Source organism: Triturus cristatus, chromosome 7, assembly GCF_964204655.1.
Source record: "Triturus cristatus chromosome 7, aTriCri1.1, whole genome shotgun sequence".
NCBI lineage: Eukaryota > Metazoa > Chordata > Amphibia > Caudata > Salamandridae > Triturus > Triturus cristatus.
Window position 1 is genome coordinate 1,302,063,493 of NC_140590.1, and position 25,931 is coordinate 1,302,089,423.

The 25,931-nt window shown below is 47.8% G+C and overlaps 1 protein-coding gene across 9 annotated transcripts in view; it reads left to right on the forward strand.

Annotated features, from left to right (window-relative positions):
• The window catches only part of LOC146811945 (eukaryotic translation initiation factor 2 subunit 2), a 268,399-nt gene that overhangs the window by 89,183 nt on the left and 153,285 nt on the right, over positions 1 to 25,931 (forward strand). For all 9 annotated transcript variants that reach the window (XR_014966807.1, XM_085618911.1, XM_085618918.1 and 6 more), the window contains 2 exons: positions 2,465 to 2,565; positions 2,935 to 3,083. Coding sequence is in view for 8 of the 9 variants with exons in the window: in XM_085618911.1 (XP_085475037.1) it covers positions 2,465 to 2,565; positions 2,935 to 3,083 (250 nt within the window). In the remaining variant the exon portion in view is untranslated. The remainder of the gene's footprint in view (positions 1 to 2,464; positions 2,566 to 2,934; positions 3,084 to 25,931) is intronic.

The following is a 25,931-nucleotide window of genomic DNA, read 5'->3' on the forward strand; positions in this document are numbered from 1 at the left end:
AAATACTTGAACTTTGTAAATGGAGTGTAATCCATTTCAATATCGCAGAACGGGGCACAAAAAGAACAAAACATGTTTCAATCAAAATGTATCCCTATATTCGTCCTATGTAAGTCATAGTATTGTACTAATTGGTTAAATCATACCTCAAAGAGTGTCATTTTCTAAACATGAATTTCCTATATACAGGTTTCAATCCAAGAATTTTTTTTTTGTAGATCTGTGAATAAACAAAATAAAAGTTCTCATTCTGGTGGCCTAAGTTATCAACCATCATATACAATTCTATACTATCCAGCTTACAAGCAGAATAATTGTTGTTTTGCCTGACTAGATTAATTATTCTGTAGGCAGTTATGTGCAGTCACATAGTCTGCATGAATCTGATAAATGTACTGAAAATTCCATATCCTTTACCATCAATGTCGTAACATATTACACAACATTTGCACTATTTTGAAACGCGTGTGTATATATATATATATATATATATATATATATATATATATATATATATATATATATATATATATATATATATATATAATATGTTTAGTCTTTTCCGACTACGCTGCAATTGTCTCCACACTAGAGAGAATTTTAATAATTGCATTCTCCCTAAGCAGCACAATAGACTGACCGCAAAGGAGAACATGTATATTAAAGATGACTTACAAATTGTCTCTTAATCAAATATCTCGTAACGCAGAGAGAACCAAGCATAATCACGACTCACTGTTCACAGCTACTCCAATGTAGAATTATCTGTAACAAATTTAATAATTCAGTACCATATAGAAAAGTATAAAGAGCAGAGTGCAGCACTGATTTTCTTTCAATTGCACCTCAGCTACTTCAATAGTGCGAAATTCGGTCCATTAATGACGAAGTTCAATACATATTATTTTGTGTGTATTATTAACATACAAAATGCACCTATTTAGTCAAGTTAATCCAATCTATCGCACTACCTAACACAGCGTTTATTGAAAAAGGTCGTTATACTAATGCTTTTGCAAGAAGTGTATCCGCCATATTAAGACAATATTATTTGTACAGAATACCATGACAATCATGGTTGGATGAAACCAAACATCCTAATCTTAGTAATATTCAATATGGTTACATAAAATATAACACGGAAATCATATTATAGTGTTCTAATTGTATCATATGTAAAATAATCATCAATAGGCATCCTCTGTGAGCGTACATTTGATGAATAATACGCTGCAAAGACTGGTGCTGGACTGCTGTGCTCTGACCTCCGCTTCTTGTTCTCACCAAACACTATTGTTTTGGTGTGCAGGCAAAGCAACAGGCTTCTGTAGGCCAAGCTGTTCTTAAGACACTTTTTCAATCCACTGCAACGGATACAGGTGGCCACCGCTAGGGGAGACACTGTTGTACAGTCTATGCAGTAGTATGAATTCTGCAGCTCTTATGCCTCGAACAGAAAATGCTACTTACCAGTATGCATCTGTTCTTGGCATGTGAAGCTGCAGAGATTCATACGGCCACCCGCCTCCCCGGAACCTGTATCTGTTCCAGTATTATCTTAATTGGATACATTCACATGGACATCTCTTCCGTTTCCTACTAACTTCATCATTTCCCTTCATGGCGAAAAACAATCGGAGGGTGGAGTCGATGCTCATGCGCACTGTCACCCAAGGAAGGTGTCCACTATCTCATGACTACAAAAGACTACTTCCAAGACAACAAGGTGCAAGCATCCGAGCCCAACACCAGATGGCAATCTATGCAGTAGTATGAATCTCTGCAGCTCTACATGCCAAGAACAGCTGCATACTGGTAAGTAGCATTTTCCTTCAGACAACTGCAACAGCTAGAGGTTAGCCACCGCTTTGGGAGCAACTGCTGTATAGTCTATGCACAAGCATGTGATATACAGCTCACATGCCTCAAACGGAAAATGTTACTTACCAGTACGTCTGTTCTTGGCATGTAGAGTTGTAGAGTCACATGAGCCCACCCGCCTCCTCGGGTACTTATACCTGTTGCAGTTACAATCTTTTAATTTAAGACTTCTTAAATACATACACATGGTCATCTTTTTATACACTACGAACTCCATTCTCACCCTATGATGGCAAACAATCTAACAATGGAGTCGATGCCCATGCGCACTATCACCGAAACGAGTAGTCACCGGTTCTGTGACTGGAAAGACTTTTTTGAAGAAAAATAAATTGCAAACATCCGGACCCAACACCAGATGGCGATCTATGCACAAGCATGTGACTCTATGGCTCCACATGCCAAGAACAGATGTCTACTGGTAATTAACATTTTCCTTTTCTACTGCTGTATTCTTTATCACCATAGATTTCAGTGTCTTGATGTCATGCCAAACATTCTTCGTACCCTTGTTAGTACTATGCCTGTACTTATGCTAACACTTGGGTTTATACTGTTTTGAAAATCTATTTGCTTCATACAGTCTTGGAAGATGAAGAGAACAAAAAAGATGATGGCATTTCCTTCAGTTCACAGACTGGACCTACTTGGGCTGGCACAGAAAGGGATTACACATATGATGAGGTATGACATGCATTCAGGCTTTGAGTTTCCTAAAAAAGGAATGTATCTGTTTGAGTAGACTTATTCTGCCAAGCTCATGTGAAGCAGAAGCTGCCTTAGCCTTTTCGGTTTTTCTTCTCTGGATCTCACATTTCCAACGTTAATAAGTTAAAGGCCACAGTGAATCATTTTCTGTAAATCTGATGGGGAAGAGCCAGTTAGTAAATGTATTTGAAAACTTACTTGAACTGACAAAAAGGGGATAAATTGCCATTTTTAGGTTATTGTAAACAATGGGTTAATTTAAAGATTAGCAAAATAAATCTGGAGTACGAATTTCAATAGGCTTCCATTGTCACTATATCTGTTTTTTCATCCTTCATGTCACAGTTGTTAAATCGGGTCTTCAACATCATGCGTGAAAAAAACCCGGATATGGTAGCAGGAGAAAAGAGGAAATTTGTCATGAAACCTCCTCAGGTGGTCCGAGTAGGAACCAAGAAAACGTCCTTTGTTAACTTTACAGATATCTGCAAACTGTAAGTTGAGTATTGATTTCATACTTTATGGGTTAATTTCCCATGAATTATAAGAGATCCGACATTGTTTTGTTATGCTTAAAGCGATCCTACAGTCCTACGGCTTCTTTATACATTTTATCAAAACTGAGCTTTGTTGCACCAATTTAACCTAAGCTAATGCTGAAACCGAATACACATCTAGTATTGTAAAGTTGTGATTGCTGAGATTTCGGAAATTAAGTTGTGTGATTTAGTATGAAAATAAGCGTCTCAGATGGGGAAGGTGAGTGTGCATCTAGCAGGGGTCTTCAATCTGTGGGGCACGACCCCAGGGGGGCCGTGGAGTTATAGATAGGGGGTCGGGCATCCCAGTTGCACTTATGCCTGGAACTGGAATCGAAAACACTCCTTTATTTTCACGCCTGCCCTTTCCCCACTGCTGTCTTTGAAATTCCTATGCTCTGCCCTTGCTGTAATCTGTTGCCGAACTCTGACCTCCGTTTTGGCTTGGGGAAAGCCCCATATGGCTATCCCGGGCTCTCTGGTTGGGTGGAGTTGGAGGCGGAGGGGAGGAAGGGGGGAGGCAATCAGACTCCCACTTGCGCCACCGTAAAGACCAATCTTTTGAAACAAAAAGGGTTTTTCGAAGACAAAATTAGCTATTCTTAACAAAAGCTAAGGACCAGACCCCAGAGGTGAATGCACTATGTGCAAATGGAAATCCCTGTGTAGGTCACACTTACTTGCTTCCCTGGTAGTGTGCATGCGGGGCCAGAGGCGCAACTAGAGTCCAGTTTCAAGGGGTGGCTGGCTAATAAAACCTTCAAGGGGGGGTAATTCTTTTAGCACTTGGCAGATTGAAGATGCAGGTGCTCTAAGAAGGGGTGAAAGAACAACAAAGCCTCCTTAACATGTAAATTGTCTTTTAAAGACCTGTGAAGTACTCTGGTGAGGCTGCAGTGAGATGGATGCCAGACCACAACTGCTCAAACTGTGCGTGCGCCCGGGCAGCTGTCGAAGTCCGGGCTGACACACACGGGGGGGGGGGGGGTGAGAGCTGAAGCCCTTTGAGCCAAATGGGCTTTGCGCACCTGTGCAGGGCACTTACTGTTTTGCAGCGTGAATCTTTCTGGATTCACTATGCTGTGCATTATTCCGCGATCTTGTGGTTGGGTCCGAATTCGTAGTTCGTTTTTTTTTTTTTTTTTTTTTTTTTTATTTTTGTTTTCTTTGGTCGTAGCCCAGGTTCTGATCGACGTCCCACCATTTGGTGTACCTCTCGTGACGTCGGCGCGCTTCCTGCGGAAGTCCCACCTTGGGTGCGCCATCTTCAGATTCTTTTTTCCGCCGTTTGGTCTGGATCGTCATCGAGAAGATCCAGAGTTTGAACGAAGGAAGAGATCAAGACGTGAGTTTCATCGAAGAAGAGAGTATACAAGACTACAGAGAAGAACATACAGCTGGGACGACGAAGGAGGAGTTCCTCAAACTTCGCCCATCGGAAAATGCGCACTCAGACTCTGAGCGCAATGGACAAGACACCATTCAAATTCTGCCGCAACTGCCACCACAAATACGCGCAGAAGGACCAACATCCAGTCTGCAACCTTTGCCTGCCGATCGACCACGTGAGCAAGGATTGCAACGCCTGCGCCGTCTTCACGCCGAAGACGCTCAGAGTGAGAGAGGCAGAGAAGAGCCAACTTCAACATGGAAGGCAAGGGCAAGGCCCCGTCGCTGTACGAGCTGAGCCTCTCCACAGACTAGGAGGACAACATCGCCGAAGGACCCGATGTCTTCACGGTCGCAGAGACCGATCAGAAAACGCCTGACAAGGTAGGAGACTCATAGAGTACGAAACCCCCGAAAGGGCCCCGAAAATCTGAGAGTGACTCTCGAAAAACAGAGTCAAAGTCCTCGAAAGGACCACCGGCGCCGAAAATTTCGACGACCGCGAGTGGATCCAAGGACGAAAGGCCCGGCGGATCCTCCGAGAAGGACTCCCAGGTGCCGAAGCCCGGCGAAAAGCAGGGTTCGTCGAAGCAGGGCCTCTAGGTGAGCCGCCCGACGACTAAGGAAAAGGCCACGTCGACGCAAGCTCCGTCGAAGAGACCAGCGCTCTACGCCGATCCCGCCTCCGAAATGGAGAAGAAAAAGAAGGCTCGAGGCGGAGATGAGGAGTATCCTTCAGAGGAAGAAGGAGTTCGACGAAAAAATGACAGTACAAGATCCCAGTAAAGCCGCCGACAGAAGTCGTCGAGGAACAGGAGGAATTCGACACCGAGGATCTGTCGAGATCCTGAAGAGGAGGACGAAGAACCCTACTATGAGGGAGATGAAGACGACCAGCAGTTGATCTACGGCTCGGCGCCGTCGACGCCTCAGGAGCTGGAGTGGCAAGACATCGACGCCGAAAGTCCTGAAGAGCCCGTGTAGAGATATCCTTCGAGGCCTTCGCCGCCAGACGACATTGGAGCATACAACATGGTCGTCAGGAGCGCAGCAGCGGCCTTTGGGGTGAAATTGGACGAGGAGAAGCAGAAAGCAGACTTCCTACTGGAAACACTGCTCCCCATCCAGACTAGGAGCCAGTTCCTCCCCATGCTCCAAAGTGTGATGAACCAAGGGAAGGAGGCATTCAAGGAGCCTGGTACTTGCAGATCCATCACTCCCAGAACAGAAAAGAAATACAAGCACTCCTCAGGACCCGCCATATATCAAGGGATCAGTCACAGCTGACTCCATTGCGTCCACGGCCAGGAAGAGGGCCAATGTACCGGCAACCTCCGGGCCGCCTCCCGACAAGGAGAGCAGAAGAATGGACCTAACCGGGAGAAAGGTGGAGAGAAATGCGGCCATGCACTGGTGCATGGCTAACTCTAATGCCCTGCTGAACAGGCACCAACACTGGGACGAGATGGGAGACCTAATTAAGCATCTCCCAGAGCAGTACAAGCAGAGAGCTTCCCATCTGGTTGAGGAAGGCAAAAACATTGCTAACGCATGCATTAAAACAGCATTAGATGGGGCAGAGACATCAAGCAGGCTGATGGCTATAGGTATCACTGAGAGGAGGCAAGCCTGGTTCAGAATTTCTGGATTCAAACAGGAGGTCCAGAACAACATACTCAACACACCATTCAACGGTGAGACGCTGTTCGGTGCTCCGGTGGACAAAAACTCTCCCAGCTGAAGAAGGAAAATGAAACCGCAAGGTCCATGGGCGCCCTGCAATTCAGGGGGATGCGGAGAGGCACCACGGCTCGGAGACCCTACGGAAGGGGAGGAAACCAGCCGGGAACGTCACACCAGACTTTCCAGCAAGGACAGCAGGGTGAAGGTCACAGCCAGCAGGGGCAGCAGAAGCAGAACTGGCAGTACCAACCTCGAGGCCAGTCCTTTCGCGGGAGGGGAAACTCACGTGGCCAGAGAAGAAGAGGGGGAGACCAACCCTCATCAAAGTGACTTCGCTCGAAAGAAGGGGCTCACCCTCAGGATACCCCAAAGGGTGAAGCACATAATGAGCACAGTAAGAGGGGTTCACAAACCAAACGCCTACGAGCATGTAACACCAGTAGGCGGAAGACTGAAACTTTACCTTCAACAATGGCAAAATATAACCTCAGACAAATGGATACTGAACGTCATACAGTACGGATACTGTATAGAGTTAGAACACAGACCTCCCGACAAGAAACCAAAGAGAAGGCAACGCTCCGGTCAGGAGCTTGCGCAGCTCAAAAAAGAGACTCTGCAGCTACTCCAAAAGGAGGCCATAGAGCCAGTGCCATACAGAGAAAGGAACAAGGGAGTGTACTCAAACTACTTCCTGGTCCCAAAGGTGGACGAAACATTAAGACCCATCCTGGATCTACGGTTCCTAAACAAATTCATAAAAACACAAAGATTCAAAATGACGTCGCTACAAGAGGTGCTGCCCCAGATAAGAGGAGGAGACTTCATGTCCACAGTGGATCTCAAGGATGCCTACCTGCACATCCCGATGAACAGACGACACAAGAACCTGTTAAGGTTCAACATCAACGAAGATCACTACCAATTCACAACCCTGGCATTCGGCCTCAAGTCCGCCCCAAGGGTACTCACAAAATGCCTAGCTGCGGTAGCAGCATACCTACGGAGGGAAGGGATTCATGTGTACCCTTACCTGGACGACTGGCTAATCAAAGCAAGTATTCGCGACAAGCAGCAGGAGGACAATGGCCCTGCTGAGGGAGACACGTCTCTACCAGAAGGGGCGAGCTCTGACAGTGAGAACGGCGAGCAAGATCATGGGTATGATGGCGTCATGCATACACCTAGTCTCCAATGTACGCCTACACATGAGACCATTCCAAGAATGGCTGCAACAGCAATGGTCATAAGCAAACGGAAGTTGGGAGGATCTAGTGGTTGTAACGCACGCAGTGCAGGAAGAGATAACATGGTGGAACAGGGAAAACATCACAACAGGGAAACCCTTGACACCTCCAAACCCAACTGTGACCATCACCAGACGCATCCCAGAGGGGATGGGGTGCACACATGAACAAGCTCAGAGTGAGAGGTCTGTGGACTCCCAACGGATGCGGTTAAACACATCAACTAAATGGAATTAAAGACCGTACTGCTAGCCCTGAAGGCGTTCCAGAGGCAGCTGTACAACCAAAGAGTGTTGATACAAACAGACAATACTACAACGATGTTCTACATCAACAAGCAGGGAGGAACGCAATCGTTCCCCCTATCCAACCTGGCTCAGGAGATCTGGAGATGGGCAATCCCACTCAAAATAGACCTGCTGGCCATACACCTTCCAGGGAAGGACATTGTGGAAGCGGACTGGCTCAGCAGGCAGACTTCGGCATCCCACGAGTGGGAGCTCAATGGATGGGAAACGCAAAAACTATTCAGAAGGTGGGGAAAACCTACAATAGACCTATTTGCAACACGGCAGAATGCAAAATGCCAAAACTTCGCATCCAGACAACCAGGAAAACAATCCCAGGGGAATGCCCTATGGATAAGCTGGTCAAAAACATTTGCCTACGCTTTTCCACCAATACCACTGATGCACAGGGTACTCAACAAATGCTGGACAAGCAACATGACTCTGATCCTAGTAGCACCACAGTGGGCAAGACAAACGTGGTACTCTCAGATAGTGGAAATGGCAGAGGGGCCCCCACTCAAATTCAGAAAAATCAAAGACTTACACTCCATGCAGAACGGAGAGGTTCTACACTAGGGGTGGGCGGAATTTGCGTAATCGCGTTACGCAAATCTCCGCGAAACGGTAAATCTCCGAACACGCAGAAATTCCGCGAACACGCGGAATTGCTTGTTCGCGATAGTTTTTTCCTGTTCGCGATCGCTGTTTGCGTGCTCGGGGTGAAATATCTCGCGAACACGCATATTGAGAACGCGAACAAGCAAAAAATTTCGCGAAATCGCGGAACGCAGATTTTTGGTTAATTTCGCCTTCTCCGCGGAACGCGAAATTACGCAAATTCCGCGAACGGAACGGAATTTACCGCCCAGGCCTATTCTACACCTATAGCCGGAGCGAGTGCTACGGGAGGCTAAGAGACCAACTACACGGAAATGCTATGGGGATAAATGGAGAAGGTTTACAGTTTGGTGCACCAGAAATAGACTGCAAAACAAAATGACCAAGGAATCAACGGTGCTTAGATACCTCACACACCTTCTGAAATCTAATCTATGCTCGTTGTCACTAAGAGTCCACCTGGCGGCGATTGTAGCGTACACACGAGGTGAGACGGGAGGAAGTTTCTTTACCTCTCGGGTAGTAAAAAGATTCCTCGAGGGAGCTAAAAGGTTAGCGCCACCTAAAAGAATGCCGCCGCCGGCATGGAACCTCAATTTAGTCCTGACTGAACTCATGAAGGCGCCCTTTGAGCCCATACACAAAGCCTCGCTACAAATGCTGAGTATGAAAACAGCCTTTATGGTAACCATAACCTCACTACGCAGGGTAAGCGAACTGCAAGCGTTAACACTACAGGAGCCCTACATACAGATCCACAAGGACAGTCGTCATGAGGACGGACCCACACTTCATGCCAAAGGTGGTGTCCGCTTTTCATATGAACCAGACCATTCAAATCCCAAGTTTCTTCCAAAACCCGACAACAGGTGCAGAGAGGGCACTTCACACTCTAGACGCTAGAAGGGCGGTGATGCACTACATAGAAAGAACTAAGGAACACTGGAAAACAAAGCAGTTTTTTGTGTCATTCGCTACCAGCTTCCCGGGTAGACCAGTGACCAAAGGCACCATCGCACCATGGATCGCACTAACAATACAATTCTGCCACAAGCAGGCAGGACAAGAACTATCGGAGGGGGCACAAGCACACTCTACAAGAAAGAAGGGGGCAACAATTGCCTTTCTGGCAAACACGCCCATTCAGGACATATGCCTGGCGGCAACCTGGGCTTCAGTGCACACGTTCACTAAGCACTACTGCGTGGACATACAGATGAACAAGGAAGCACAAGTAGGACAGAAGGTGCTCCAACATATATTCAACGACCAACGCTCATCTTCCACCCAGCCGCCACAAAAATAGCAAACCGCTTCCAATCTATGCACAGCATAGTGAATCCAGAAAGATTCACGCTGCAAAACGAATAGTTTCTTACCTGTTGGTGTAGTTTTGCAGCTTGAAGATCTTTCTGGATTCACTAGCGGACCCACCCACCTCCGCCAGAAAGATGAGGCAGGAGAGCAAGGTGGAATAACAAATCAGAAAAGAGGATTATAATACTGAAAAGAGACTTTGACAGTAAACAGGACTAAACGCCTAGGGTTAAAAAAATAAATAAAAGAACAAACGAGCAGAAAAAAGAACCCGAAGATGGCGCACCCAAGGTGGGACTTCCGCAGGAATCGCGCCGACGTCACTAGAGGTACACCAAATGGTGGGACGTCGACGCCCATCTGGGCTACGACAAAAAAAAGACTACGAATCCGGACCCAACCACAAGATCGCGGAATAATGCACAGCATAGTGAATCCAGAAATATCTTCAAGCTGCAAAACTACACCGACCGGTAAACTATTCGTTATCAATTACCGCAATCAGCTCAGTTATCCCAGACAACTGCCTACACACCTTAAAACCACACTGTGCACTGTCCCAGTGGCATCTACCAAGCCAGTTACATTTGGTAAATAGCACGAGTTTCACTTACTGATATGTTATTCGACTTTTATTGCAATGTTATCCCACATGCCTTTCAATCTGACACTTCAATCTGACACTTCCATCTGTGCTTTATAGTTCCCAAGGTAGGCAGTCGCACTCCCACCTGCGCCACCGGAAAGAACAATCTTTTCAGTTTTTTTTAGCACAAAACTAGCCATTCTTAACAAAACTCAATCATGTGTTATCACCGAGTATTCAACATATGAAAATAAGGAGAATCCAACCAGAGGCGTGACATGTTGTGTGCTAGGGGTGTTCCTTTTACTTTCTTCCCGAGGTAGGGTTGGGCCAGTGCAGCTGTGGGGAAGGCTACAGGTGCTCTTCCCGTTTTAGAAATGGCAATGCCATCATGCAGCTGACAGAAGGGCAGTGTGCTTGGTTGGGCCAGAAGAGGGTTTGAAGGGGAGATAACACTGTAGGGATGAAGGGGAGGAGCCTGGACCGACCAGGCACTGTCTGTGTGATTATTGGGTATTGAAAGACTGGGCCACACATACTTTAACTGACAGGAGATGGGGGTATGCAAGGCCGATTGGGAGGCAAGGAGAGAGGTGTGGAGCTAGAGGTGAGAGGCGGGATGCAGGTGTAAGAGGGGACTGGAGAGAAGGGGTGGCTGATGTGAAGTGAGTAGAGGCAAGGTAGAGATCTGGGAGGGGTGAGAGGGGAAGATGTGGAAGATGAGGGTGAGAGGAGACTGGATGGGAGAAGACAGATGAGAGAAGACAGAGGAGACAAGTGAGGGCAGCAACGGAGTCCGAGAATTCAATTTGAGAGGTCGGGGATAAGTGGCGAATGAAGTGCGGAAACACGAGGTGAGTGTGAGAAAGGTGAAGGCAGAGAGGAGAGCTACCATTAAAGGGTGAGAGAAGATAGCGGAGAGGTGATCCATGAGGTATAAAGAGAATTTGTTGCGACGTGGGTGAGGAAGAGCAGTGAAAGGGGAATAGAGGGAGTACTGGGGTGGGTGCTGAGGTAACGAGAGAGAGGAACGTTGGTTCAAGAAGGTGTGGAAGAACAAAGGAGATATGGGAACGATTAATGGCGGGACTGGAGAAATGTAAGATACAAATAGATAAGACCGAAATTTGAAGGGAGAGACTTAAGGTGAATGAGAAGTGATGAGGGTTGAGAGAGGATGAGAGGCCATGAGGGAGACTGTTAGAGATGAGGGGATTGAACAAACAGAACAGCGAGAGTTGATTTAAGGTGCAGTGAGAGGTTGAATGGGGAGAGTTCAGAAGTTTTAAAAAGGGGTGAAAGAAAATTGCCTGCAAAGGGAGTGAGGGATAAAGGGGACGGGTGGGAGGAAAGAGGTGTGTGTGAACTGCCTAACTCTGTACAAGACTGCCAGGGTTTTAAGGGACCCGTGCTGCTCCCGGCCTGGGCCAGGTGAGCTTCTAATGTGGCGATACTGCGGAGTGGAAGGCCCGTCACAAAGGATGACTAGACATCTTTCTGTTTATTGCTGTATTTTGGTTATAAACTGGTACTGGTGAGGTGACATCTTTGCTTAGTGTTACCCTGTTTAAAAAATGTCAAAATAATGAAGCAATACTAACTCCAAATATGCAACACATAGCATTATTAAAAAAAATTCTCACCACACCTCAATCAACCCTCCTGCATAATTTGGCCCTCCCCTGCCTCATAATTCCAGTATCCCTGCCTTTAGAGCAGGCTGGCAGTGCCCAAAGGGATGGCTAATCAGGTCAGTGTGTGGCTTTTTTGCTGCTTGCTCGCCTATTGTATGGTCTGGTGGATTGTTTTTACTGTTAATTTCTGTGCTATGACCACAAATATTGTCTGCAGCAAGCACAAATGCATGCAGTTTCCCATTCTTGCAAAACTTATACAGCTCGGCCTTTACAAGTTTAATGCTGCCACATAATTTGGTCCTCCCTTGCCTCATAATTCCAGTAGCCCTGCCTACAGGACAGTCTGGCAGTGCCCAAAGAAGTGGCCAGGCAGGTCATTGTGTCTGCTTTTTGTGGCTGCTTGCTGGCCTGTTTTATGGTCTGGTGGACTGTTTTTACTGTTGATTTGTCACCCTGCAAACCTTTGACTTGCTAAACACTGTTAAATAATATTTCCCCACTGTAAAAATGATTTTCTGTGGGAACTGGGGGCGTGTATGGTTATCGATAATGAGGAGTATCAAGTTCTAGAAATGTTTGTCAGGAGGGGGTCCTTACGTTTGAAAATGTTGACGGGGGGGGGGTCTCGGCATCCAAAAGTTTGAAGACCTCTGATAGAGTGTAGGGGTTGCAACAAAAGGGTCGTTGGTTTTGTTGGGTAGAAAGATTTAGTTGGAATCACAAATGGGAGTGGCAGTCACAGGGGTATAACTCTGCGATTTACTATTCGGAAAGGAAGAAATCCGTATTTCTACCACAGTTTGGGGGGTGGGGTCACAAACCCATTGAGTTACTGACCCCCGAGTTGGGGTGTTAACTGATTTGCAATGGGGGGGGTGGGGGGCACCTTATGAGCCCTTCCCCTTTGATAATCATGTGGGCAGCCTCAGGGGGAAATGTCTGTGCTCCAGGGGACCACTGCCTGCTCACCCTTAAGTTTTCTAAAGCGTGTATTTAAAAGCAGCACAGGTTCCTTTGAAGAACACGAGCTACATAAAAAAAATACAGGCTTACCAATTTCTGATGGGGAGCCTCCTGATGGATAAAGCACACATCTATCTTTGCTAGCCCCTGATATGGTGTTGGGGGTGTGTGTGTGTGTGTGTGTGTGTGTGTGTGTGTGTGTGTGTGTGTTGGGATTTGGCTTGTATTTCTTTTTCTTTACAGAAGCATGTGCTTTCATGAAATTTCCAAAACCTGCATCTAGCCACTGATGCGGCAGAGCCCTGTAGAGCAAGTTAAACATAAACAAGCATAGTGAGCAAATATCCCCTGCCAGTGTGCAGTACAACATGAGCTGGATAGGAAAGTGTAGAAAGAAAATGGCTTGATACTAAGTGGCCTACTGATGGGTTGGAGTTGCATTGGAGCACACAACCTTTTGGCAAAAATACTACATTGTTTAGATTGAAGCAAGGATATACCCTTGCACACATTGTATTTGATCTATAGCTTGATAATTAAAAAAGCATCACTCAAGAAGAAGGAAGCATTTCCTCCAGAATCAGCAGTGAACTGGCGTGCTGCATACAGAATGCGGTTGCCACCATCCTGGTAGCTCAAGCAAGACCGGATCTTTAACACTCACTTCTCAATTTACAAAAATATTGCTTAGCAAATCCTTTACATCTTAATATGGACAAAACATAAATGGTGGTATTCCTGAGCTGCACTAAAAAGAAAGGGTTTTGGTGATTGGAAAATAAACTAGCAAAGCAGATTCAGCACTGCAATTAATTGGGCTTGTGGTTCAGGGAACTTGTGGCCCCCATCCAGCCTTTTACCTCTGTGTCAACAAAGTTACATTTCTTGGTCTGTGCACTTGCCTGGGAATGGTACTGCAGATGAGAGGAGAGAACACACAGTTTTGCAGCATGAATCTTCCTGGATTCACTATGCTGTGCATTATTCCGTGATCTGGTGGTTGGGCCTGGATTCGTAGTCTTTCTTTTGTCTTTTTTTTTTTTGTTTTTTTTTTTTTGTAGCCCAGGTGGGCGTCGACATCCACCATTTGGTGTACTTCTCGTGACGTCGGCGTGCTTTGGGGCGCCATCTTCAGATTCTTTTTTCCGCCGTTGGGTCTGGATCGTCATCGAAGCTCCAGAGTTTTAACGAAGCAAGAAGAAAAATACACGAGTTTCATCGAAGGAGAATTTATAGAAGACTACAGAGAGGAAGAACATACAGCCGGGACGACGAAGGAGGAGATCCTCAATCTTCGACACCCATCGGAAAATGTGCACTCAGACTCTGAGCGCGATGGACAAGACACCCTTTAAATTCTGCAGTAACTGCCACCACAAATACGCGCAGAAAGACCAACATCCGGTCTGCAACCTTTGCCTGCTGATCGACTACGAGAGCAAGGACTGCAACGCCTGTTCCGCCTTCACGCCGAAGACACTCCGGGTGAGAGAAAGGCAGAGGAGAGCCAACTTCAACATGGAAGGCAAGGGTAAGGCCCCGTCGCTGTACGAGCTGGGCCTCTCCACCGACGAAGACAACATCGCCGAGGGACCGGATGTCTTCACGGTTGCAGAGACTGATGAGAAAACGCCTGACAAGGTAGGAAACACGTCGAGTACGAAACCCCCGAAAGGGCCCCGAAAATCTGAGCGTGACTCTCGAAAAACAGAGCCAAAGTCCTCAAAAGGAACACCGGCGCCGAAAATTTCGACGACCGTGAGTGGATCCAAGGACGAAAGGCCCAGTGGATCCTTCGAGAAGGACTCCCAGGCACCGAAGGCCGCCGAGAAACAGAGTTCGTCGAAGTAGACCCACGAGGTGGGGCGTTCGACGGCAAAGGACAAGGCCGCGTTGACGCAAGCTCCGTCAAAGACCAGCGCTCTACGCCGAACATGCCTTCGAAATGGAGAAGAAAAAGAGAAGGCTCGAGGCGGAGATATAGAGCATCCTTCAGAGGAAGAAGGAGTTCGATAAGAAAATGAAAACATTCAAAATTCCAACAAAACAGTCGACGGATGTCGTCGAGATCGAAGAACAGGAATAGTTCGACGCCGTCGAGAGATCCTGAAGAAGAGGAAGAAGACCCCTACTATGAGGGAGAAGATGAGGAAGAGGAGCAGCGGTCTATCTACGGCTCGGCGCCGTCGACGTCACAAGAGCTGGAATGGCAAGACATCGACGCCGAAAATCCCGAAGAGCCCGTGGAGACCTATCCTTCGAGGCCTTCACCGCCAGATGACATTGGGGCATACAACATGGTCGGCAAGAGCGCTGCAGCAGCTTTTGGCGTGAAATTGGACGAGGAGAAGCCGAAAGCAGACTTTCTACTGGAAACACTGCTCCCCATCCAGACTAGGAGCCAGTTCCTCCCCATGCTCCAAAGCGTAATGAATCAAGGGAAGGAGGCGTTCAAGGACCCAGGAACTTGCAGATCCATCACTCCCAGAACAGAAAAGAAATACAAGCACTCCTCACAGGACCCGCCATATATCAAAGGATCAGTCACAGCTGACTCCATTGCGTCCACGGCCAGGAAAAGGGCCAATGTACCGGCAACCTCGGGGCCGCCTCCCGACAAGGAGAGCAGAAGGATGGACCTCACCGGGAGAAAGGTTGAGAGAAATGCGGCAATGCACTGGCGCATGGCAAACTCCAATGCCCTACTGAACAAGCACCTGTACCAGCACTGGGACGAGATGGGAGACCTAATCAAACATCTCCCCGAGCAATACCAGCAGAGAGCTTCCCATCTGGTGGAGGAAGGGAAGAATATTGTAAACTCATGCATTAAGACTGCATTGGACGGGGCAGAGACATCGAGCAGGCTGATGGCTATAGGAATCACTGAAAGGAGGCAGGCCTGGCTCAGAATTTTCAGGATTCAAGCAAGAGGTCCAGAACAACATACTGAACACCCCGTTCAACGGTGAGATGCTGTTCGGTGCGCCGGTGGACTAAAAACTCACCCAACTGAAAAAGAAAATGAGACGGCAAGGTCCATGGGGGCCCTGCAATTCAGAGGGATGAGAAGAGGCACCCCAGCTCGGAGACCCTCAGGAAGGGAAGGAAACCAGCCGGGAAAGTCACACCAGACATTCCAGCAAGGACAGCACATTCCAGCAAGGACAGCAGGGTGAAAGTCACGGCCAGCAGGGACAGCAGAAGCAAAACTGGCAGTACCAGCCTCGAGGCCAGTCCTTTCGCGGTAGGGGAAACGGACGTGGCCAGAGAAGAAGAGGGGGAGACTAAACCTCATCAAAGTAACTTAGCTCGGAAGAAAATGCTCACCCTCAGTATACCTCGAGGGGTGAAGCACAAAGTATGCACAGTAAGGGGGGTACACAAACCAAACGCCTACGAGCATGCAACACCAGTAGGCGGAAGACTGGGACTTTACCTTCAACAATGGCAAAAAATAACCTCAGACAAATGGATACTCAGTGTCTTACAGTACGGATACTGCGTAGAGTTGGAAAAAAGACCTCCAAACAAGAAACCAAAGAAGACAACGCTCCGGTCAAGAGCTTGCTCAACTCAGAATAGACGAGACACTGCAACTACTCCAAAAGGAGGCCATAGAACCAGTGCCATACAGAGAAAGGAACAAGGGAGTTTACTCAAACTACTTCCTGGTCCCAAAGGTGGACGAAACACTAAGACCCATTCTGGATCTACGATTCCTAAACAAATTCATAAAAACGCAAAAATTCAAAATGACATCGCTACAAGAAGTGCTACCTCAAATACGAGGCGGAGACTTCATGTCCACCATGGATCTCAAAGATGCCTACCTGCACATCCCGATGAACAGGCGCCACAAAAACCTGTTAAGGTTCAACATCAACTAGGATCACTACCAATTCACAACCCTGGCGTTCGGTCTAAAGTCCGCCCCAAGGGTTTTCACAAAATGCCTGGCAGCAGTAGCAGCGTACCTACGGAGGGAAGGTATTCATGTGTATCCTTACCTAGACGACTGGCTAATCAAAGCAAGTACTCGCGACATGTGCGAGGAACACACAGAGCGGGTGACAAGAACACTAACAAACCTGGGGTTCTCCATACACTGGGGGAAGTTATCAATGGAACCAGAACAGGTGAAAATCTTCCTAGGGGCGCAGATCAACACCATAGACCTGCTGGCCATACACCTACCAGGGAAGGACAATGTGGAAGCAGACTTGCTCAGCAGGCAGACTTCAGCATCCCACAAGTGGGAGCTCAATGGACAGGAAACGCAAATGCTATTCAGAAGGTGGGGTACACTGACGATAGACCTGTTTGCAACACACTTGAATTTAAAATGCCAAAACTTCGCATCCAGGCAACCAGAGAAACAATCCCAGGGGAATGCCCTATGGATAAGCTGCTCAAAAACATTTGCCTACGCTTTTCCCCCAATACCACTGATACCCAGGGTACTCAACAAGTGCAGGACCAGCAACATGACACTGATCCTAGTAGCATCACAGTGGGCGAGACAGACCTGGTACTCACAAATAATTGAAATGGCAGTGGCCACCCCACAAGTTCACCAAAAGGAAAGACTTACTCTCCATGTATAACAGAGAAGTTCTACACCCAGAGTCAGAGAGCCTCAGCCTAGCGGCATGGCTCCTGAAGACATAGAGTTCGCACACCTTAAGCTACCAACAAGCACCATGCGAGTGCTCCTGGAGGCAAGGAGACGAACGACACAAATGCTATGGGGAAAAATGGAAGAGGTTCACACAAAGGTGCAGCAAAAAACTGCAGAACAAGTTGACAAAGGAATCAACGGTGCTGAGATACCTCACACACCTACTAAAGGCTAAACTATGTTCATCCTCGCTAAGGGTACACCTAGCAGCGATTGTAGCTTACACAAGTTGAGACGGGGAAAAGTTTCTGTGCATCACGAGTAGTAAAGAGATTCCTGGAAGGAGCGAAAAGGATAGCGCCACCAAAGAGGATGCCGCAGCCGGCATGGAACCTCAACATAGTCCTGACTGAACTTATGAAGGCACCTTTTGAGCCCATCCACAAGGCCTCACTACAAATGCTGACAATGAAGACAGCCTTTCTGGTGGCAATAACCTTGCTGCGCAGAGTAAGCTAGCTGCAAGCACTAACACTGCAAGAACCTTACATCCAAATACACAAGGACAGTGTCGTAATGAGAACGGACCCACACTTCATGCCGAAGTGGTGTCGGCATTCCATATGAACCAGACAATCCAAATACCAAGCTTCTTTCAGAACCCAGCCACAAGCGCAGAAAGGGCACTGCACACTCTAGACGCAAGAAGGGCGGTGATGCACTGCATCAAGAGAACCAAGGAGCACAGGAAAACGAAGCAGTTTTTTGTGTCCTTCTCAACCAGCTTCCTGGGTAGACCAGTAACAAAGCACCATCGCTCGATGGATCGCACTGACGATACAATTCTGCCACAAACAGGCAGGGCAAGAACTATTGAAAGGGGCACCGACCCACTCCACAAGGAAGAAAGGAGCAACAATTGCTTTTCTGGCTAACACACCCATTCAAGACTTATGCCTGGAGGCAACATGGGCTTCAGTGCACACGTTCACTCAGGTTCGAGGCATGTGGGCTGCTGAATTCATATCTGTGCATAGATCGCCGCCTCCTCCCCTGGACTACAGTGCGCATGGGCATCCTCTCCATCCTTAGATTGTTTTTTTCCGCCATTGGGTTCGGATGTGCTTATCTTGACTCCAGTTAGGAAAAACTTTTTTCAGGCCAAAAGGCCTTTAGTTCGCGTCGGTACTGTTCCCGATCGGTATCGACAGTTACTTGTTAGTTTACTGACCTGGCGGATCTGCTCAGCAGACACAGCCACCAGATGCACGAGTGGGAGTTACACCCATCAGTACTCCAACCGTACTTCCAGCAGTGGGGTCATCCAGAGATAGACCTATTCGCCACAAGCGAAAACGCAAAATGCCAAAGCTTTGCCGCCAGGTTCCCACATCCGCAGTCGCAGGGCAATGCGATATGGATGAACTGGTCCGGCAGATTTGCGTACGCTTTTCCCCCAGCACCATTGATACCGCTGGTGGCACGCAAACTCAGACAACACTCACTAACACTCGTCCTGGTTGCTCCAACATGGGCACGCCAACCATGGTACACCACCTTTCTCGAACTTTCCGTGGTGCCGCATCAAAGGCTGCGGATCAAACCCGCGCATTTGACGCAGAACCATGGAGAGATTCAGCACCCAGATCCGCAACAGCTGAACCTGGCAATCTGGCTCCTGAAGTCCTAGAGTTTGGCTACCTAAACCTGCCACCTGACTGTATGGAAATCATTAAGGAAGCTAGGAGACCCACTACCAGAGCTTGCTATGCAGCCAAATGGAAAAGGTTCGTCATTTATTGCAATAACAATAACATTAACCCGCTAGACGCATCCATCCAAAACATAATTTGTTACCTCTTACACCTATACCGATGCAATCTGGCATACACCTCAATACGTGTCCATTTGACCGCAATATCAGCCTATCTCCAGAACAGGCAGCACCTCTCTTTATTCAGAGTGCCTGCCATCAAAGCATTCTTGGAAGGACTCAAACGAGTAATTCCTCCAAGCCACCCACCAGCTCCAATGTGGAACCTCAACTTGGTCCTCACACGCCTAATGGGTCCACCCTTCGAACCTCTACACTCATGCGAGATTCAATTCCTCACCTGGAAAGTAGCTTTCCTAGTAGTGATCACTTCTTTGAGGAGAGTTAGTGAACTCCAGGCACTAACCGTTCAAGAGCCATTCATACAGGTTCACACCAACAGGGTCGTACTACGTACCAACCCCAAATTCATGCCCAAGGTGATATCGCAGTTCCACATGAATCAAACTATTGAACTGCCTGTTTTCTTTCAAAACCCACAAACTGTCGCAGAAAGAGCACTCCATACACTGGATGTAAAGAGAGCCCTCATGTACTATATAGACAGGACTAAAGTCTTTAGGAAAACAAAACAACTTTTCGTTGCCTTTGCCCCACACCACAAAGGTAACGCCATCTCCAAAGCAGGTATAGCCAGATGGATCGTTAAATGTATTCAAATTTGCTATCGAAAAGCTAAACACACTAACGATTCCCCCACGAGCCCACTCAACACGTAAGTTAGGGGCTTCCATGGCTTTCCTGGGAAACATTCCTTTGCATGATATATGTAGAGCAGCCACCTGGTCCACTACACATACATTTACCAAACACTATTGTGTAGATGTGCAATCAAAACAGCAGGCAGCTGTAGGACAGGCTGTTCTCAAAACTCTCTCAGACCGCTGCAGCTGGCACTGGTAGCCGCCGCTAATAGAGGGTACTGCTATATATTCTATGCACAGATATGAATTCAGCAGCCCACATGCCTCGAACTGAATATGCTACTTACCAGTATGCATCTGTTCTTGGCATGTAGGGCTGCTGACATTCATATCGCCCACCCTCCTCCCCGGCGCCTGTAGCAGCTGCAGCTCTCAGAATTACTATAAGCATGGTCATCACTTTCTGTATCCACTCCATCACTGCCACAATGGCGAAAAACAATCTGAGGATGGAGAGGATGCCCATCCTCACTGTGGTCCAGGGGAGGAAGCGGCGATCTATGCACAGATATGAATGTCAGCAGCCCTACATGCCAAGAACAGATGCATACTGGTAAGTAGCATATTCACACTACTGCGTGGATATACAAATGAACAAGGAAGCACAAGTAGGACAGAAGGTGCTTCAACATATATTAAACGACCAACGCTCATCTTCCACCCAGCTGCCACAAAGGTGACAAACCGCTACAAAGTCTATGCACAGCATAGTGAATCCAGAAAGATTCATGCTGCAAAACTAAATGGTTACTTACCAGTAGGAGTAGTTTTGCAGCTTGAGTTTTCTGGATTCACATGTGACCCACCCAACCTCCCCTACAAGGAATACACAGGTGGGGAATCAAGTCTACCAATTCTCTAAAATACCATCTAAAGGACTATAAGACTAAGACACAGAAAAATGAACCTGAAGATGGCTAACACGCACATCAACCTCCAAAGCGCAGTCTGACATCACACAGGGGGATGTACCGGTCACCAAATGGTGGTCAACTACCAGAAGAAAAAAACAAGCATTTGCAATGCAATAGGTCTCGCATTATTAAAGTTTGAGCTATTGGTGTTGCATTATTTAGCAAAGCTATTGACATTGCAAATAACCAAGCCTTTTATTTTTGTTTTAGTTTTTAAAACTCAATTAAAAGGCATTGTCATTTACAATGCCAATAGCTTAAACTCGCGTAAATGCGAGACCTATTGCATTACAAAAGCTTGTTAAAAACTCCTGCAGCTTTACTTTGCAAAGCATTGACGTTTAAAAATACCATGCAATAAGCCCGGGATCTTAATTCAGTGCAGGATATCAGTGCTGGTAATTTGTGTATCAGCAGCTACTAAACTCTGGGGACTCCACACCTCACCCCAGGCCTTAAAGTACCCTATATTAATAGTGTTATTAATTAAAAACCAATAAGGGCACGCCCACAGAACTGCACACCCCTGTGAAACATTCTTGTTGAAAACGCTAGCTTTTCAGTCTGAATGGCATTGGATGGGTCGGAGTATCCTGCTCTTTCTCGGACTGTAAGTGAGGATTTTGTAATGCGCAGTGTGACCATCTTGCCGAGTGAGAACACGTAGGCGGTTATTTTTTCTAATGAACAATAACTTGGACTGTACACATTTCAATATATTATCAGTTAGAAAACCACAAATGAAGCATTTTTGTATTCTAAAGTGTGATGGAAATGTTTTAATAGGATCAAGAATGGATCCACTTATTTGGTGATGCGCAAGTGATAAACATTCTCTGAACCACGATTTGCACACGTCAATTGTGCAGTAGAGTGCACGTGCAGCGGCCCTATGAACGGCTTGTGCGGTCTGAATGGCAGTGCGCCGACCGCATACTTTAGTAATATCTGCGACAGTGTCCCACAATGCACCACACTACATACCACACCCGCACCACTACCCAGCTGAAGGGGAGGTTGGTTTGTTGCACTCCTTTGTGTAACACTGTATTTTTAACAATCCTGTAACTTCAGTGACAGAACACTGATGGCAGCACCCCCACACTCCATATTGTTCCAGCATTAATGAGAATAGGGAGTCCATCCTCGCCTGTGAGGAAGCAGAGCAGCATCGGAGAGTTCAAGTCAAGATGCGCAGTGCATTCTGGTACCTGTAGTGTGCTTGTCCCCACAGCCCCAGGAGCACAGAGCTCCAGAGTACAGATAAAAAACCCTTGGTGCGAGGGTGACTCCACATAGGAATGCCTGGGGGGCACTTCCCGGTTTCAAGGCCAGTGGGATTCCCGGGCAGACAGTTCATGGCTTATAGCGTCTTTTCCGCCAGCAGGGGGCGGCACAGGGAAGGCAACAGGAGCACTAGGAGGTGTTTTGTAGTGGGGGGCAGGAGGGAGGGAGGAGGGGCGGGGGGGCTAGATAAACTAGAGATTAAGCCAACCTTGAATTAGCCCTTACAGAGTTTAAGAAATATAACCCACATCCAACAAAACGAATTGTGCAAATGTGGTGAAACGCAACAGTGCCATAAAGTCCTAACTTAGTCTTAAAACATTTTAAAGATGTGAATACACCGAGAGACAAACTCATTTGTAGGAGATATAATCACTTCCTTTGGCCTCGTGATCATGCTGAATCCGGGACCGGCCTGGACAGACGGTAAGGGATTCAATCCCGAATTCCATTACCACAAGGTGGACTTACACTGACCATTGGGTGGGCGGCTTCAAGCTCCCGCCACTCACATAAGAAGGGGTAACGATGATTGTGCCTCCCCATTCTCAAGCCCCCTCGCCCCTCGGGCCAGGCATCACTTTAGGGACAAGAACTACAGTATTGGGGTATCTTTCATAGATTCACATGACTGAATCATTCCGCGTCGTCGTGATGGGAGTTCCAGGTACATAAATAAAGTAATGTCTCACTAGACATATAGAGTAATAGGCCAAAGGTCTCACCTTAGTGACATATCCACGTCCTTTTGTAAAAAAGGACCAAACTTTGGAGAGTAGCCAATCCGCTATCACCACCCTCTAGAACCTTCCTGGAAGGAGCTCTAGTCCCTCAGATTTTCTACCGCACGTCGTGCTAAGGGAGTCTCCTCTGAGCTCTGCTCAGCAGTCGTTTTTGGATTACCAGTGCTTCTTTCTTCAAATTTCCTACTTCTGGGTGCAGTTCTTCATGGCAGATACTCCGAAGAAGGGCCTTTTTAGGTCTTGTGCTTCCTGTGGAAAAGAGACTTCATGTAGACTATCAACACAAAGGCTGTCTCTACTGCCTTTATCCGAATCACTCTTCAAAGGATTGTAAGGTATGTCGTACCTTTTTCCTCGAAGACCCTCCAAGATCGTGAGGGACGCCTATTAATTTGGCTGCAGAGGCTTAAAGACAAAGACCCAGTACTGTCTTCTGAGGAAAGTGAGGGCTCTAACATATCTGGAAGCGGGTCGAGGGAGGTCCTTGGGTGCCGGACTCTAGGTCAGTCGCCGTGGGGTCGTCCTCAGGGTCTTTGTTCACTTCGGCACTGGCCAGGCTTGGCTGGTGCAGAGTGTGCTGGGTTCGCGGTTCCGGGCTGCTGCCAGGGATTAGAAATAGGTTTTGAGTAGAGCCTCTACTCATGGGAGTCCCAGGGGCTCAGAGCCAAAAGGTAGCCAGGTCCTCCGGGGTTTGTGAGGTTGCTGGCCACAAGAGATGCCGGGTTGGAGCAGGAGCAGGTTCGAGGGTCGACAGGCCGGCAGGGCTGGGGCCAAAGCAGTTGGTGTCTTCCTCTTTTTAGCAGCTGCAGGGCAGGTCTTCTTTCTTCTTGCTCTTCTTGTAATTTTGAATCTGGGGAAGGAAGGTTCAGGGTGCCCCTAAATACTATATTTAGGGGCGTTACAGGTAGGTGAAGGGCAGGGACCAATGGGTCCCTGTCCTGGGGTGGGTACACCGCCTATCCTGCCTCTCTCCTGTGGGAGGGGGCAGTAGCCTAATCCTGATTGGGTAGGGCTTCCCATCTTCAAGATGGCGAGAGCCCGGGGATGTGCTTCACCTCGCCTCCCCCACCTGAGGGGTGGGGTTGGCAGGCTGGCACATTCCTTGTCCTTATTTGGGGTTTCCGGCCAAGCTTCCCGCCAGAGTGGGGGGTTGCAGTGGCCTGGGGAAACTCCTGGAGGCGGCATGCCTTTGAAGCTTCCCCCTGCCCATCCTGGGGGAGGAGATTTAGCACCTCGCCCAGGATGTGCATTGTTGCAGGCCCAGGAGAGCAGGGGCTCTCCTACCCAGGGGTCCAGCAACATGTCTGGTGTGTGGCATCCTAGGCAGCCTCAGCACAGACGTGGATTGTAGGTTAGGTTTTAGGGGGCATCTCTAAGATGCCCTCTGGGGTGCTTGGCACATTAAATCCCACACTGGCATCAGTGTGGGTTTAATGTGCTGAGAAGTTTGATACCAAACTTCTCAGTCTTCAGTGCTGCCTTTATGGTGCTGTGGAGTTCGTGTTTGACAAGCTCCCAGCACCATGTACTCTTAAAGGGCAGCACTGCACTTACAGAGCCCAGGAATGGACCTGGGTACTGTAGGGGCACAGGGCTCTTGCTCCTGTGCCCACACCATTGGCATAGGGCACCCAGCTAGAGGGGTGGCTGATGTATGCCATGGCAGTGTAGGTGATGGGCATGGCACACAGGGATGTGTGCCATGTCGACTCTTTGCTCTGTCTTGCACCCAGACACTCAGCCTGCAAAGGCAGTGTGTGTGTGTAAGGGTACAGGCCCTCTAAGGGTGGCACAATGAGTGCTGCAGCCCTTAGAGCCCTTCCCTGGTCACAAGGCCCTGGGTACCTAGGGTACTATTTACCAGGGGCTGACATGTGGCCAGGTATTGCCAATTTGGGTTGTGTTTTTAGGGAAAGAACATAGGCCCTGGGCACCTGATTGGCAGGAGTCCAGGGTACACTCAGTCAAAGTACATTCAGCAATTCAGCAAAAAGTGGGGGCATACCATGCAAGAAAGATGGCACTTTCTCACAGTGCGGCCATATGGACAATAATATGGTGTTGCAAGGAATGACTCGTTACAGCGTCATTATTAGATTTAAAACAACCATTCTTTAGAATTTCCAGATCATTAGTCCAGCCGTAACAAAATAGGATGTAGGATCAAGGTGTTAACAATGAGGTCCTCTGTAGTATGATTCTGAAGTGGTGTGTCTGTTACAGTAGTTACATTAGTAGGAGCTGCAATGGTTCAAGAGGGTAAAGACTTCCTGGGTTTCTTAAATTTAGTTGGCACTAGATCTTTTAGAGTTCCTCTTTTCCTTTTGCCAGATGTGGCTGTTAGTGTAGTGGGCATGTTTGTGATAAGTTGTTAGGAAAGGGCTGACTGATCAGTAGGGTGTGCCTGTATGGTTTCTTTTGGTGTGTTTTGCTCTTGGGAATCCTTACTATCTTGACCCTCTGTCCTTGTTAGTAATCAACAGCAGTCCATCGGATACAAGCCCCCCCGAATGATAGTCTTTGCTGTCATAGCAATCTTCTGTGTGATCACGTTGGTAGCTTTTATCAAAAAGGAATCAATGGTAGACCTAGTTAATCCTACAAAAGATGTTTGGGTTGTTTTTCTTCCCCATTACAGTCCTGGAACCGAGGATGGCGTAATCGGGGGAGCCACCACTGGTGAGTGGAAGTTAGGGGGGGGGGCCTAGCCTCCTCCGGGCCTGCCCTTGGCCCGGGCTTTGTCCGGGCGCGTCCCATGCTGTGGGAGACTGCTGCGGTCTTTGTAGCAGGGAAGCCCCTACCTCTCCCAGGCACGTTGGAGGCTGGGGGACGGAGTCCAACACCAGCTGCAGGCCGAGCAGGAAGAGTTGCGGCTCCACTGAGCCCGTTTACTAGGTCGCGCGCTACGGGAGACTGCTGCGGTCTTTGTAGGAGGGAAGCCCCCACCTCTCCCATGCACGATGGAGGCTG